Genomic DNA, 17,687 nt, shown 5'->3' with positions numbered 1-17,687 from the left:
AGAATCTAAGCCCTTTAAGAAATGTAAAAAGCTGTTTTCTAATTGAAAAACCGCATGTGGATATAGGTACACTGACACTGTTTGTGTGTGTGTGTGACGCGAATTTTTACTTGTATGCTAATACCATATTAGTGGTCAGTGAACGCGACCGTCACCACTGTTTGTCTTATCGAAATATCTATATAACGTTGTATTAAGAATTGTTAATTAAGAAATATTTTATTATTATATATCTTAAGGAAATCATAAGTAGAATAGTCTTATTTCCAAATTTGGTAGAACAAGATCGCTTTATTTTACCTGGAACTATTATTTATTGTGACAAATGTATTGTTCTTTTGTTTTATAATCCATTGTATAACAGCTATGGCTGTTGCTGGACGCGATATATTAAATTATATGGTATTTTGAGCTTCTTAATTAATTCCATATTTCCTCATCACTCTAACATCATCATCAAAATTAATAGAAGTAAGATTGACGCGGCGCGAACATTATATATTTTGGACCTTTTCTATATTAAAGAGATAAGTAAAAATGAATACGACTTTATTTCATACAAAATGCTAAGAGTCGTAGGTAAACAGTTATGCTATCAAAATCAAGCATAATTCACATTAGTGCTACTGCTAAGGTAAAAAAATGAGAATAATCAAATTTATTTAGAAGCCTCTCGAGCAAGTTTCGCAACTCTATATAAATCTAACGATACAACCTGAGGTCACTATCCTCAAGGGATGCTGTGGCTCAGTGTCGCGACGCACGCGCAGCGACGCACGCGTCTTCAAAGCTATTAGCGGTAAGTTTTTAAAAACACTTTGTAAGCCTTATAATTCTAATTTTAAATATTTAGGTATGTAGCTGGAATATAAGTTCAGTAAAGTTTTCAGTACTTCAATAGCTTCTATTATTAATAATCGCACACAGAGTCAATAAATAATGGTAGGTTATAAATTAAAAAATAATAATTCAGAGGAAGAAAGCAACAGTGAAGCTTTTGTTTAGCAATTATATAAGTTTATCATATATGTCCGATTGGAAATATATGATAAACTTATTTAAGTCTTTACGTTACTTATCTAAGTACGTAATGATACTCTTAAAGGACGACTGTTAGTACCGTCTGTGTAGAATATTTGTTTGAACACTCTACACTTATTGAATGTTGATCCTTATCATTGCCATTATCACGGGAACGTTTTACAAAAATAAACGTCATAAAGTATGATTTAACTATTTAAGGATTATTTTATTTGTGACTATTAATAGTAAGATACTACTTAAAAACTTAAATATAAAATCTTGTTTAGATAAAAACAGACGAATTGAACTGGTTTGAGCGATTTGACATTATAGATTCTTGCGTGAACCTAATCTATTGAATAGTATGCTTCGACAATGTGTTTAATTACAACACATTACTCCAACTGAGAAATTAAGAATTTAATTCCTTACCTTACTGGCTTCTATGGTAGCAGGATTTATAATAATCTTGTTCTCTGTTTTAATTGGTTAAGCGTCTGCTTTGAGATATAACTACTCTCTGGTCGCTAAGCGAATTGTCAGTGCATAGATATGTAAAATAACTTGGGTAATCAACTGCACAATAATTTTACTATGGCCCTAGGTTATACAGATCCACCGGAACGTAACTTACATCTATTTTATTATCTATAATTTAATATCGATACTAGAAAGAGTAAAATTGTTTTTAAAATTAAAACAGAACCTTTCTATTTTTTTTTTTTTTTTTTTTATAAAATAGGGGGCAAACGGGCAGGAGGCTCACCTGATGTTAAGTGATACCGCCGCCCATGGACACTCTCAATGCCAGAGGGCTCGCGAGTGCGTTGCCGGCCTTTTAAGAATTTGTACGCTCTTTTCTTGAAGGACCCTAAGTCGAATTGGTTCGGAAATACTTCAGTGGGCAGCTGGTTCCACATAGCGGTGGTGCGCGGCAAAAATTGCCTTGAGAAACGCTCAGTCGTGGAACGTCGGACGTCGAGGTGATACGGGTGGAATTTTGTATTTTGCCTCGACGTCCGATGCTGAAACTCAGCTGCAGGTATTAATCCGAACAACTCCTCTGAACACTCTCCATGGTAAATGCGGTAGAAGATGCAGAGTGACCCCACATCTCTACGCAACGCCAAAGGATCGAGCCGCTCGGAGAGGGATTGGTCATCGACGATTCGAACCGCTCTTCGTTGGATACGGTCAAGTGGAAGGAGCTGGTACTGGGGAGCCCCCGCCCAGAGGTGAGAACAGTATTCCATGTGGGGCCGTATTTGCGCTTTATAGAGTTGCAAGCGGTGGCCCGGAGTGAAGTACCGTCTCGCCTTGCTGAGCACACCAAGCTTTTTGGAGGCTAATTTAGCCTTTCCCTCCAAATGACCGCGAAACTGAACGTCGTTCGATATGTCAACGCCAAGTATTCCGATGCTGGCTGTGGCTTCAAGAAGAGTGTTTTCGAAAAGAGGAGTAGCGACAAAGGGTATTTTTTTCGCGGAAAACGCGCAAACTTGTGTCTTCTTGGGGTTAAATTGGACTAGGTTTAGTCTACCCCAGTCCGAGACTCCACGTAAAAGAGTTTCGACTTCAGACACAAGTTTGTTCCGGTACTCATCGACAACTGCCCGAGAAATACCTGCCCGGCCAGTGTAAAGAGTATCCCCAGTGCTGTCGTCCGCATAGCAATGAATGTTGCTAAGTTGCAACATGTCATTGATATGCAGAAGAAACAGGGTCGGGGACAGAACACAGCCTTGTGGGACCCCAGCATTCACGGGTTTAAGGTCGGAACATGCTCCGTCGACGACGACCTTGATGCTCCGATCGGCTAGAAAGCTGGAGATCCAGTCGCATAATTTCTCAGGAAGCCCGTAGGCTGGTAGCTTCGAGAGCAGTGCTTTGTGCCACACCCGATCGAAGGCTTTCGCTATGTCCAAACTAACCGCTAGTGCCTCCCCCTTGGACTCAATTGCCTCTGCCCATCTATGAGTAAGGTATACTAGAAGGTCACCAGCTGAACGACCACGACGAAAGCCGTACTGATAATCGCTAATCAGCTGGTGGCCCTCTAGATAACTCAAGAGCTGGCCATTAATAATGGATTCCATTATTTTGGAGAACAAGGAGGTTATTGCGATTGGGCGATAGTTGGATGGATCAGTGCGATCGCCTTTTTTAGGGATCGGATGTATCGAAGCGGTCTTCCAGCACTTCGGGACAGTGCCGAGCGAGTACAGGTACCGGAAAAGGCGCGTCAGGACCGGAGCCAACTCAGGAGCACATGTACGCAGCACAATTGGAGGGATACCATCCGGCCCGCTCGACTTATGAATGTCCAAGGAAGATAGTGCTCTGCGAACAGCACGTTGCTGGAATGTGATTTCCGGCATTGAGTTATCACACCGCGAAATCGCCGGTGGTGATCTCCCCCGGTCATCCAAAGTCGAGTTGGACGCAAAGAGACAGCCCAAGAGGTCGGCCTTCTCCTTCGCAGTGTGGGCGAGCGAGTCATCCTCTCTGTGCAGCGGTGGTATCGATGGCTGACAAAAATTCCCTTGTACAGCTTTGGCGAGAGACCAGAAGGCTCGAGTCCCAGAAGGGAGTTGGGCCAATCTCTCGCCAAATCTGGCGATGTGCTCTGACTTTGCCTTAGCGATTTCCCGTTTGAAGGACCTGGAGGCTGAGTTATATGCTTTTTTATGTTCGCTGGTATTGGCATCACGAGATATCGCCGCTTCCGCCCATGCATTAAAGCATTCTCGCTTTCGACGCGATGCCGCCTTGCAAGAACGCTTAAACCAGGGCTGTGACCTGCCACCGATCGGCACCGCAGAGAATGGAATAAAAAGTTCCATGCCCTGCAGAACCACTTCGGCGACAGAGGCAGCGACGGAATCTGGAGCTTCCGACGAAAAGCACATAGGCCCCCAAGGGTAGGACGCAAAGAAAGACCGCATCCCATCCCAATCTGCTGACCGATAGTGCCAAATACGACGACAACCCGAAAAACGGGGCCGAGGAGGGCGCGTAGTAGGCACAGTACTCCGGACCACACAATGATCCGATGAACCCAATGGCGGGTCAACAGAGACTTGATAGGTCTCCGGATGTGAGGTCAGCAGAAGGTCCAACAAAGAGGGTTTATGACCATCCACATCTGGTATTCGCGTAATCGCAGGGACCATTTGTGACAGGTCGTAAGCTAAAGCAAAGTCGTGAAAGGATCTTCCCGCGTGATCGGTGGTTTCCGAACCGAGCCAATCGGCATGGTGAGCGTTAAAATCGCCAAGTATCACGATTTCAGCGGTAGGAACCCCTTCGAGCAGGGAATCTGTAGCCAATTGGATGTGCTCAATGAGTCGCTCAGTTTCGGTATTTCCGCTATGGGACCTATACAGGCATGCGTAGAATCGCGGATGGTCATCGCAGTCTACGCGCAGCCAGAGGCTAGATAGGTCCCTTCCTTCAAGCGACCCGAGGCGACGAGAACAGATATCCTCTCTGACGTACACGCAAACTCCCGCCCGCGGCACAAATGAATGTTCCAATTTGTACCCCGGGTAGGAGAGGTAGGAAGTATCAGCCGGGAAGGATATCTGAGTCTCAGTAAGGAAGAATAAGGCCGGCTTCGCAGTTTCGAGGTGAAAGTGAACCGCGTTAAGATTAGAGTTGAGCCCCCTAACATTGGTAAAGTCCACTGAGAGCGTGGAAGGGGATGCCTTCGGTAAATTCTTCCGTTTGCCCCGAGATCGAAACTTATAGTTTTTTGAGCAGTTTTTGCCCACCCCAGAATACGAAGGGCAGCCTGTGCATCCACCACCGAATACTGATTGTTCCGATGATGGACGCTCAGAGGGGGATTCTCCACAGCGGAAACGTGTGGTACCCCCCTGGGGTAATCTCTGTTTAAACTGCATCTTCATATTCTGGGGGAGGGGGGAATTGATGGGCTCCGGGAGTCTCACTCACCGCACGAAACGCGAGTACAATAAGATGAACCTATTGCATCACTTCACGCCGGTTTTCTGTGAGACAGTGGTACTGCCCCGGTCGTGCCTGCCCGATTGGCTGAAGCCCGAAAGCAACAGCATGGCACTCCCACTAGGAGTTTTCAGTAAAAATAAAAATATGATGGAACAATTGAACTTTCATTGATTCGGCCGTTTAATTTTCAAAGGTAATAACTATACAAACATACGTATACAAAATACTAAAATGCAAGGTTTGCCTGTTAATAACATAAAAAGAGTTCATACCGGTTATACAGACTCCAATCTTGAATCACTAAATCAAATTTTATCTTTAACCCACTGTGGGTCTGGGAAAATTGCATTAGTAATTTATGGACTTTAAAAGTTTTCAAATACCTTTTTTAATCATGTGGTTCGCCAAAAAAAGATTATCCGAGCTGCCCGTAATAATAATTTTGAACGATAAATTGAGAACGACTTTAATATCAACCCATGCTTGATATAAAGCATATAAAAGGTTTTATAATTGTAATATTGGTATATACGTTCAACATTTTTTTGATATTAATGTTTCAAAGAAATAATAGTATTGACCGCAACTTGGTCCGATTTTGTGTAGTATGGAAAAATTACGTGTATGTATTTGTTTGAATATAAACCTAAATCTACTTTTGCGCATCGAATGGTCCTGGCTGATTAGCCAGAAATTTTACTAGCTTTTTGTTTAATAATATAATTATTATGTCTTGTATATACCTAGGTAACACTGAAAATGTTTAGAAAATGAAAAACGGCTTAATGTAGAAAATTGCCGATCATTCTCTTCTTATTCCCTACACATCGTTACATTCGATGGAACCAATGAGAAAAGCAGTGGGCCCATTCTGCCTGAGGGGTCTCTTCTATGTCATTTTCATACACTTTCTCCGCATCTTCAGGGCTCGTAAAGCGAATACCTCTAACTTTATCTTTAGTTCTTGGGAATAAATGAAAGTTGCAGGATATCAGGTCAGGACTGTATGGCGGATGTCTCATTATCTCGACAATTGCCATAGTGAAATATTCAACAGTCCGTTTTACGAAGTGCGCTGAAGCATTGTCGTGGTGAAGGAGGATCCTGCTTCGAGGGCGCTGCTGTCGAATTTTTTCCAAGTCAGGCAAACAGCGATTCACATACCAGTCTGCAGTAACTGTCCTTCCATCTTCTAGCACAACCTGAATGAGGCATTCATATTTTTTCCTTGACTTCTTTGCCTTAGTTGGCTGATCCTCGAAAGGAAACGCCCACTGAGCTGTTTTTTTTTTGGTTTCGGGTACGTACAATATATACAACTTTCATCAACTGTGACGATGTCAAATACAGCATTGAGTCACCGCCGTTGAACTTATCTAACATTTGGCGAGGGTGTTTCTGGTCGTCGGTTAAAGTATGGGGGATCCATGTGGTACAAAGCGGTTTCTGTGTGGTTCCTGACGGGTTCATTTTCACGTGTAATAAGAGTTTTAGATTTGCCGCCAATTCACAAAAACAAATGATAAATGAATGGAATATACTGCATTAGGTTACCAGAGTTCTAAAATTGAAAAATTGCAAAAAAAGTATTCATTGGCAATGTTTCTAACTGGCCAGTTCTAAACATTTTCAGTGTTACCCACGTATCACTGAATTACTAAAGTAACATCATAATGTTTAGATTTATATGTAACACTACTCTAGCTGTCTAAGGACCATTGCCGATAGATATATATCTTCTTCGTAGTCCTCATGAAAGGTCGTACCTGTCTTGAAAAGCCCTAACCGATACATCGACTTGCTGCACACCATTGTATCCTCATCTTGTCTCAGTGTATTAGGGATGTTGAGAGCTATAATTGTCTTATTTTGGTCAGACCAACGGGTAGGCGATTGACCCCGATCTTTAGTTGGTTGAGAATAGACTTATTGCTTCTTTTTGGAACATTCCACCACCACACACCACATGCGAATGCCCCCATCTTTTTTCGGACCGCTGCACGAATTGACAATATATACATATGTGTAAAACATCTTACGACTATGAAACTAACAGTTTTATAGATAGATTAACGTAATTTATGTTCTTAATGGAGAATAAATATGTTTTAAAATACGTTAGGTATGAAAAAGTCAATTTGTTTGATTTTTAGGATTCATCACGAATATTGACAAATATTTCAATTTGTTCTTCAAAAAGTTACTAGTTAGTATAGTCAATTTATTCTGAATTGATTTAAACGGTAAACAAATATGGCGTACTTTTAAACCAAAGACAAGGTAAAAAAGACATGGAAGTCAATTTAATTCATTATTAGATGTCAAATCTAATAATGAATTAAATTGTGAAAGTTTAAAAAAATAATTTAGACTTATAAATACTGTTTACACATAACAATAGTTAATGGTTTATTACGTTATGTAAACAAAAAACGCTAATATAAGTAAAAATAACTCAACGTAGTTATTAAGGTATTCATAGTTTTGGATAAAATATGTACCAATGTAATATTATTTTCATTATTAAATTTATGAGCTTACACGGATCTCAAATCATTCTCTTTTCCATAGCTGTTTATTTATGTATATCCAATATTGAATTGTCAAACTGTCATTTTATTTTGAATCTGTATATTTCTGTGGTCGGTCCGTGACAATTTTGTACTTTCTACAGAAAGCGAAATTATTATTTATCATGATCGTTAATTCACTGAAATAGTTAAAATTAACTACTGTGTCAAATTAACAACGGTTTGTACTTTACAGAAAAGGCTTTTAACTTAAGAAAATTCATGAGACGTACATAATCCCAGAGCTACCATCAGAATAATTGTAGCTGAGTTTATAATAAAATATGTTTGTAATAACAGCTTTCATGCCAGAAAAGGTTCTTGTAATGTCCAATTTAAACGTCCGTTTTGGTCGTAGCCTGTGTAAGGAAGTGGGTTGAGACAAGTACAAATCCTAGGTCCGTTATACGGCCGCGGGGCTTTCTACGACCTATTTGTTGTCATGTTTTATTTCACTGTAATCTGTAGTTTATTTCGATTCCACATACTATAGTACTAGAGTATGTTTCTTTATATGTATTTTTTGTATAAGTGTGAATAAATAAATATGTTATGTACGCACCCACCTTACGGACATTATATATTTATGAGATAACGTTTGATGACTATTAGGATTTTATTACTATTATTTCATCTGGGTGCCTAGTCCCGAGAAAATTAGTTCACAATATTTTCATCTTTTATTTTGGCTGTTGTAAGCTTCGATTTATTATAAAAAGGTGTTTTTAATAGTTAATTTTTACCCATTGGTCTTGAACATACATTAAAAATAATGCCTTAAGTATAGACCTCCAACTGGCTCCATCTATCTCTATCTTGAACATTGTTCTACAATAAGGAAAATGGTAAAGTATATATATAATTTTTTTATGAAAAAGATGTGAAAACTTCAGCGGTTTATCAATACACAGTCTTGGATCATGTTGTGAAATCTCTCAGCAATTCACTTTTTCAAAATACACAGCGAAATTACGAGCAGGATTCTGCTTCTGATCAAGACATGAACTACCCAAGCCTGACTTGAAACTAATGTTCCGGACTTTAAAAGAGCTGAAGACTAGCCCTCATCTAGCCCAGACCTCAATCTTTTAGAATTCAAATTATGGTAAGTTTCAGAGGACATGGCCTGCTGCGTGCTCTAAATGACACACATGAGTCTCTTAAAAAATCTTTGGAGCAAGCAGTGGCAAAATTTCCCTTCTACAGTACGTAAATCCATACATGTGTGGACAAACAGATTAAAGGCCAGTATAAAAGCCAAAGGTGGCCATTTCGAATAGAATATTTTTTTAAATTTTTGCTGAGACTAATAAATATATATAGGTATAAATTTTAATAATATTACATTACATCATTAAAAAAAATCATTTTAATTTGTAACAAAACATATGGCTGGACTAGATATATAGACTAGACTAGAAAATTAAATTCTCCTCCGAAAACTTAGACTATGGTGTTGTCAACATAAAGACTCATACATTGATAGACAATAACCACCTTTAACAAACTGAAGTTGTTCCAGATATCGCCTTAATACATTTTATTACAGAATCTCAAGCCATTCTGATATCACCTAAAATTTATCATCTCAACAGTCAATTTGCATCTCCTAAACTCATTGTTCCGTTTACGACACCGATAAAATTTATGTTCTTACCTTAAAATGCTGGATTTTTTTATTGCACGTAAACGAGTTACTACTTTTTTACAATGCGTTAAATTTTGCTCATAAATAAATCATTTAATTTTATTGATGATTTGGGATAAACTATATATAGGTAAAGTTATGTATTTATCTTCAGACCATAATGTCAGTGTTAGTAGGCGTCTCCGAACTCTGAAGTCTTGTGTTGAGTTAGCTCAGTGTCTTAGGGTGTGACTCTCAATCGTCAGGTCGTACGTTCAAAGCACGGTGTACAAACACTTGCTCCTACGGTATACGCAGACAGTGTAAGTCTTTCACAGTTCGTTCTACTAGACATTATCTTTAGTGAACGAGCGAACGGAATCATCTCTCGGTGGACGTCTTCCCTGGGAGATGCGACCTCCAAATGTTTCAAAATGGAGTATACTCCTCCAACGAAGCCTGGTAACGTACCTACTAAAATGGGTGTCCATAGGCTGCGATAACTCCAACATTTGCAATCCAGTTTAAGAAAAAAAAAGAGGAAACCTATGTCTTCTACCAAAGACACGTTTACCATTTTTTATGCAGTATTGTTATTTTGTAAGAACCTTATATAAAGTATAAATAGTGAATTAAATCGGTATATTCGTTATCGCGTGATCGCGGGCGTGACTTAAGTAGCGAAGATCTACTTAAGATAATCTTTGTACTTTTTTACGCGTAAATATTCAGGCGTGTCAAGACGGATCTAATATTATATTTTTTTTAAATAATACCGTATCAAGGTTTATTAATATGTGAATTTAAGAAATGAAAAGAAAATCTTTATTATGCATAATCAAAAAGACTGTTTAGTTAATAACCAAGTGTACCATCCCCACACTAGGATTCTCTGTATCGGCAGCAAATAACGTATTAGAAGTGACTGATTTTGATTGTTTTTTATACACAATCTCTACATGTCATTTGGGTTCTAGATCCGCTATCTTGAGCGTGACTGAGCTAAATTGTAAAAATAAACCTGCAAAGAAAGTAAGGAACTTACAGAGGCTACTCAAATACAACGATTTCTGACTCAATGCCTTTAGACAAACGAATTCTGTAATAATCATTGTTAATGAGATACAAATTTTGATATACAGACCGCCTTACAACTTACTTACATATTTTTAGATATTCCCCACCACGGTGTCGTATAGGTTTGTGGCATTACATTAGTATTGAAGACCATTCGTGTGACATATACGAATTCTAAGCGTAAAAGGCATTGTTACTATAGAAAGTATAAGTGATGTGTGAATATTGGGTGGTTTTAAAATAGCTACTTAAGTTTTATACTTTGCTATGCTTTAAGTACTGTCCAATTAATTTTTTTTACCGAATCAATACGTGAAAATAATATTTTGTAACTCGAATTTCGTTGTTATCAAGAGAACGTAAGCAAATGTGATATAGACAATGTAGTGTTGCGAGTTCCTTGAACTCCTTGTTCACGAATTGTACGATTAATAAATTATAACAAACGAGGCAAAGTTTTGGACTATATACAACACTTGTAGTACCGGTATTAAAAAGCTTTGCTAGCCATAGATAATAAGGACGAATCTAATGTAGTGGCTTTTACATACATAGATAACGTAATAATAACTATTCTATACTTTCAGATAACCAAAATGTTACAACACGTTCTTTTTCTGACGGTTTTTCTTCTGTCCGGGAGGAATGCGGTAAGTTTATTACATATAATAAATATTGGAAAGGAGATGAAAGCGAGATATTTTAATTAAAAAATAAAAGTGTGACAAATGAACTAACAAAGCTGCATATGGGACAATGATGTCACAAATTGAATATTCATAATATTTAACATACAATAGCGCTTTCCAAAACTTTGTTGAAAAGGATTTTTATGGTTGTAAAAACATCAAAAATAGACTCTTAATAATGTCTAAAATGTTCACTTACTGTATAATGTTTATGTTATGGCCTCGTCGATTGACAAAAGCATAAATAGTCTTAGTTAGTTCTTTATGCCAACGAACGTTTTGAACTTAAAAGTCCTTACAATAATGTTTTTTAATATTTTGTTTCTTGTTTAGTAGTTTCTTATGAGTTTACTTTATTTAAAAGTTTCAAATAGCTGTCTTGTAAAAAAAAATACAATCATCAATACGGAATTAATAAAGTTTTACTTCTGTAGGAAAGTCTAAAGTAAATTTATATAACTTAAGCTGAAAAACAGTATTTATAAGGTTTTATGTACTTCAGTCAGAAGCCACTCCTCAGAAGAGTGATTCTGGTAAACTAATACGAAAAATATTTCATCACTAGTATTGTACCAAAGATTAACAACTTCTTGAATATTATTTATTTTCAAATCTATTTGAAACTGCATTGAATTCTAAGTACAAGAAACATTTAATCAGGTTATGTACGAGTATATTCAATTTCAGGTCGACTCAGCAAAACAAGATGTCCGCGTCTCCGACTCTTACCTGCCCGTAGCCATGCAGATCATCGCTCATCTTACTGACCAAATGTCTTTTGAAATGAAAGACGAGGTTCCTCTAAAAACTACTACAACTCACAAACCATTGTATGTGAACTTCGATTATTTTGCTAACTTGAATGGATGGTTAACGCGCTATCGGCTTAGGTGATGGTCCTTTCTCCTTCTTGCTTTTCTTTTTTCAGCTACTTTTGGGAAAATATCAGATGCAGATTCTAGGTTTGGGTTTCAATTGCTTAAATACAATCCTAATATTTAAAAAAATCTGTCGCTTAGCTTTTTCAATCCTAAAAGGCTTAACTAACATATTATATGAGTGATCTTTGGTCGAAGTAGTATAGTTTTGAACACGAAAGTTGGCAAAAAATGCACTGTTTTAAAGTTTCAGTACATGCAATTAAATCTCGCAAAATACGCAAAATCTTGCCAAGTCGTATCCGTTCCACTTTGACGTCTGACGTTCCACAATAGAGCGCTTTTAAAGACACTTCTTGCTTGCACCACCATTTTATGGTACCAGCTGGCATTCCAGGTAATTTCAACCACCACTACCTGTACCACTATCTTAAAGGCCGGAAACTCGCTTGCAAACCTCTTAACTTTAAGTAACCCACATGCTTCTTCGCATCCTGTCCCATAAAAAAAATATTATGCAGATAACCGTACCGCTGAAATTTAAATATATTATATAACTTTTTAGAATATAGATCTATTTTAAATCATTATCGAACTGATCGTTATACGAGTCTTACATCGATTATCTCCTTGATAACGGTTATATGAGCTCATTTCACTGAAATACATATAAAATGTAATGTTTCAGAGATATAACAACACCATTCCACAAACCTGGCCTATATTCACCATCATCACCACCAAAGCCTTCAGACCGTATTTCCCCTGGCAAGAACTTCCCAAAAACCCAACAATTTGTCCTTCTCCCTATCGAGCAGCATCAATACAGCCTGATCAAACCACAAGGCACCAAGTCCGATGGACCCCTTCTGGCAGCTCATAACGAAGAGGTGAATCCTATTGTGGATCCAGCACCAAATGACCCACATTTGCTGCCACCATATGATGATTTGAAGGTCTCAAGCCGTTCTGATGATTTTGATGAAGAGAACTTGCAGTATCTATCTGCAAATGTAAGAGAAATGATAAGAATGGCCAATGATCCTGATGATGATAGGATTGTAGACGTGTGGGAAGGTAAGATGTTTTATCTAGCCTTCTTCGTTTGACAACTGAGTAAACATGTAAAAACCTTTCTAATAAAACAAACGTAGAAATATTTATTCCATTAACTATGTAACATAAGTAGTTAATCCTTTCTATCGGCTTTAACCCTACTTACTGTACTCCACGTAAGTGGCTTAGTGCCTAGATATACAGTATAATTGTGTTAAATGTATTAAATCAGCCCTAATACATACTCCGAGGCTGATAAGCTGCTGTTTAGTTAACACAATACATATATATTTTATGCTCTGCTTTCAGGTCTCAGATTGAATCCAGCGGAACCTTCCTCTAAAGGCAAATTGTCAACGTCTAATTTGAGACTTTTATTGCTGTACGATCTACTGAGCAGAGACGCTAAACGGCAGAGGCTATCTGACTACAGTGTAAGTACGAGTATATAGATAATACTGATAAATAATTATATTGATACTAAATTCGAAGAATATTAAGGGATATTGATATATTAAACTAACCAAGGCTCTTAATAAAAGGATTTGCTTGGTATCGTATTATTGCTATCTGTTTAATACTTAAACACTTAAGATGGAGAGGAAAACCTTTGATCTTCCCAATACTATCAAGTTTAAGAATAAAAATAAAATTGTTTCATGTTATGTATGTGCACTTTAGTATCTGATTATTTCAAGATCACTAGACTTCCATTAAGGAATTAACATTTCAAAGTCCATAATACTAGCATATAATAAATAACATGCTAACTGTTTTATTTCATATAGCTTATTATAGAAGTGGATCTGAACATTTAATATCTTAAGAATACATAAGGACTAATTCAAGATATGTTATTTTTAACATATTGTACATCGGGCTGATGATTATAAAAAAATGCGACTTGCTTTTAGCAATTTTAGATTCCAATAAATGTCACTGTCTATGAAACTTGTCAGCTTTTATGGCCAAGTCATAGGGATGGAGGCAAAAATAAATCATTGGTCTGTCTACACTAAACAATAAAACTTTTATTGGCTACACAAAAGGCGAATTCGTATAAGTAGCAGTGAAACTAAATATACTTAGTTCATAGAAAAGATATTATTATTGTATTTTAATGAAGCCTCGAATTTTTTGTATTACCATAGCTGATTCGGTATATGAAAAGAAAATTCTGTCTCTATATAAAAATCTTCATCCAGACTTTTGTTTGAGTTTTTCTAAATCTACGATTGACTACAATTGATAAGAATCAAGAGACAGTCAATAAAAATCCAGTTCATTTTCCCCATAACGAGTTCTTTGACCTTCAGTGGCAGCAGGAAAACAAAGTAGTTCGGATCTAGGTGATTTGTAGTTTTATTGAGAACGAAATTACTTTGAGATTTGATACAAGTTAATGTACATTGCGAATAGGTAACTTTTTCATGAATATATATGATTCAAACACTGAAGCAGGTTAAATTGGAAAGTGAATCTGATAAAGGTCCACTTTTAATATTTGTAAATGTTGAAGAAAATTTCGCTAAAGCTCCACACATAACTGTATTGATTCTCTCTTTCCCTATCGATCAAAAACTCATCATAATCCAGCGGTTTGCGTGAACTGTGTGTCAAAAAACTTTTGTCTAGTAATACTACGTCTGTACTCCGTATATTCATATATACATTGTTTAACTGTAGCGTGAGGTCGAAGTTCGATCCCCGGCACCAATGGATTTTTTTAGCTATGCGCATTATGTACGGGAAGGTCATCGTGTGGCATGTCCAAATCCAAAAAAATAATTACGACATGTGTCAGATAGAAGGCTGATCACCAAATCGTCTATTAAATAAAAATTATTAGAAAAATTTATTCAATCCGAGGCCAAGTTCCATATAGGGTTGTTGCGCCACTGGATTATTATTATTAAAGTCTATTAAATCACGTATCATTATTAAAGTCTATTAAACCATATATGTTCAAGTTGAACTAAATTTTCCAGGGTTTCTCGCCTGAAGTTATGAAGTCTCTTGCTGAGTCATCTAGCGGTGGTGCGCGGGCACAACTCAGCATGGCTCTCTCCAAGATGGTAGATCGACACGACTGCGGCCATGATTACGCTAACAACAGATCCAAAGAGATGGTCGCGGAGTTGGCGAAGGATGAATCCACTTTATCAGCAGCTTTAAGATACTTACAGCCACTTGTTTATAAGCTTTAGATTTTCTAAATAATTATACAACGTTATACGTACTTTTTGTAATTAAAAGTGTTCTAATTTAAAAAAAAATATAGTTTTATCTATGATTGTAGCGTAAAAATGTTTACAGCCAAATCCACAAATTAATCTAGGTCGCTGAAATTGTAGTAATTCGTTTTATTTCTTCGATAAATATTATGAAGAACGAAATGATATATATTTTGATGAAAATTCTGGCTTTCCAAGAAAACTATTGAAGAGGTATTTATATCTTAACAAATTATAGAAATAGCGTCACATTTAACCCTATGTATTCATATTATATATAGTCTTGATATTTAAAACTTTCGCAAGACTTTTAAACAAATACGATATGTTATACGATAGTTTAAGAAATCTCCCATTTTTATCAATTATTCGAACGCAATTTTTTTATAAGGAAAATTTAGTATTAATTTTCATACTTAGATGATATGTGTGACATGATTTGATTAGTGGTCTTATGTATATAATAAATGTATTTTGTAACAGTTTCGCAAATAAAAACAGCTGAGTATACTTAATAGTTTTAATCTTTTATTGTAACACACATATTCCTCTATTTTATACAAACTTTTTTGACCCTTTTGGTCAACTGTGGAATAATGTTCTAGAAACAAGTCGGTAATACTATTTAGTTTGAATGATAATAATAATACTATTCGGTGGCGTTAAGCATTTATGGTTTTTGTTCTCGGGTACATTTTTTTTATTATTCCTCTATTATAGATAAATCTAGCCTATGACATCCCAATTGTTCCGCGATGTTTACCTTTGTCGGAAAAGCAAGTGGTAGCGCATATAAAGTATATCCGTTTGCGCATAGAAAAAGACCAGTGACTTTCAACCCTTTAGGCCTTGGCATCACATTTTTGTATCGTGATCATTTGTTTTTTCTAATAGGTTACCTTTCTGTGTCTGATATACACCATCGATATATAAGCCAAGCTAAATATAATGGATATCTATATCTGTCTAGCCAGGAATTGAACATAAGACTGTGATGAGAGTTGCACGCTAAAGCCACATAGCCAACACTGCTATGCAACTGAAATTGTAGGCTTAGGCAATGGGCATTAACAATAATATTTTATCGAATTGTATTATACACTGTACCTATAACCACAAAGTTACCTATGTAAAATAGCATTTAGAAGTAATTGTTACCTGTATACGTATTTGTTTAGGATTAATATATTGTTTACGAGCTAAATATAATTTATTTGATAGTCCGTGACATTTGTTAATAGGCCGGCTTTATTGTTTGTCATTTCGTAAAAGGTCTAATGGAGTTGGATTCAGGGGATCACTGTCGGATTCGTTTTTCAAAGCTTAAACTTTTTGAAGTATATTCTATTTTAGTATAAAGTGAAAGTTACCTACTGGGAATTGGTACATATTGAAGACTTTTGTGTGTCTCATTGGGTATTTTTCTCTATAACTTTGGTCTTTATAGTAATAGTAATAAATAATCTTAGATCTTCGCCAAATAATATACGATGATGCACACACTTCACCGTGTGACTTGATAGGGTGGACTTGCGGCTAGAGCAATTAATTAAAACGTAAATAATATTTGAAAACTTTACTTGTATATGAGAAAATATATAATTAATCTATAAATGACACCGCACATCAAAAGTAAAGAAAACATAATCCAAATTCAAATGCAGTGCATCATAGACAAGTATAAGTGGACAGCATCACGACCTTCCAACACACATAGGATAAAATCCATTGGTATACAGCACGGGTTCCGCTAGTGACGAAGCGACTTCTAAGCCTCAACGAGGCGCAACAGACAGTTCCTCGTACAGAGGCTGTTTAAGCGTAAAGGAATTATGTATGAATGTTACCCACGTAGAAGTAGAATGCCTGGCTGTGGCTTTCCAACAATCAGAAATCCTCGGTCTATGAGGTCGCTCCGTGAAGTCGTCAAACTACAAACTTCTGAGCTTATAGATAGAGCTGGGATGGCTTAATTAGCCAGGACTAACAGACCAAATGACCGCCTAAAAGCGATTTGAAAGGAGTCAATACAACTACTAATACAGTCCGGATTCGAACACATGGCCTTAGTTGATTTGTAAATGTCTACGCACCCTTCCTCAAAAAGAACCGAACAATACACAAATGATCATGGCTCCATAAGCGAAGTGATAGTCATAAGTTTAGTGGGTAAATTGAACACATACCAGTACCATTGCAGTGGGTTTGCGACAATACAACATTTAAAAAAGGTTTGAATTCTTGCAATGTAGACTGTTCTCACGTTATATTTAATAAGTTAAGAAGAAAAATCAGAGCTTTCTTGTTCCCAAAATACATTTGGGCAGCTTAATATCATTTTTGTGTCGCAGATGATGCCAAAATTGCGAATAATACATGTTCAATTGAAGATGCCAGAGCCATCTCAAGTTATTATCTTTATCAACCTTATCAAAGGCAATCTTATGAAAGAAAAGATAAAAAATTCAATTTACGTTCACACTGGGGTGGAAATCGTTTGAATTCGTCAAGACTTTGATGTTGAGTGTAACCGGGAAAATGGCTTTCCTTAACCGACTTTG

The 17,687-nt window shown here is 36.9% G+C and overlaps 1 protein-coding gene across 2 annotated transcripts; it reads left to right on the top strand.

Moving 5' to 3' along the window:
* The first annotated feature begins 740 nt into the window (after positions 1-740).
* On the top strand, positions 741-15,596 carry LOC123713162. Of its 2 annotated transcripts, none has more exons than XM_045666707.1 (6): positions 741-799; positions 10,857-10,919; positions 11,646-11,788; positions 12,525-12,913; positions 13,202-13,326; positions 14,881-15,596. In XM_045666707.1, the coding sequence occupies exons 2-6, from the start codon at positions 10,866-10,868 to the stop codon at positions 15,097-15,099; spliced, it is 930 nt and encodes a 309-aa protein (XP_045522663.1). In that variant the 5' UTR covers positions 741-799; positions 10,857-10,865; the 3' UTR covers positions 15,100-15,596. The 2 variants fall into 2 exon arrangements, with proteins under 2 accessions (XP_045522663.1, XP_045522662.1); XM_045666706.1 differs by lacking the exon at positions 741-799 and adding an exon at positions 8,530-8,670 and having other exon boundaries at positions 14,881-15,595.
* Positions 15,597-17,687: the final 2,091 nt, after the last annotated feature.

This window comes from Pieris brassicae, chromosome 8, assembly GCF_905147105.1.
Source record: "Pieris brassicae chromosome 8, ilPieBrab1.1, whole genome shotgun sequence".
NCBI lineage: Eukaryota > Metazoa > Arthropoda > Insecta > Lepidoptera > Pieridae > Pieris > Pieris brassicae.
Note: the sequence above shows the minus strand (reverse complement) of the source record. Positions and strands in the feature narration are given on the sequence as shown.

Bases quoted from the DNA above. Each gene is read 5' to 3' on its own strand.
- LOC123713162 (XM_045666706.1), top strand. The intron at 11,789-12,524 runs GTATGTGAACTT...GTAATGTTTCAG, and splicing joins ACTACAACTCACAAACCATT to AGATATAACAACACCATTCC. The intron at 12,914-13,201 runs GTAAGATGTTTT...CTCTGCTTTCAG, and splicing joins GATTGTAGACGTGTGGGAAG to GTCTCAGATTGAATCCAGCG.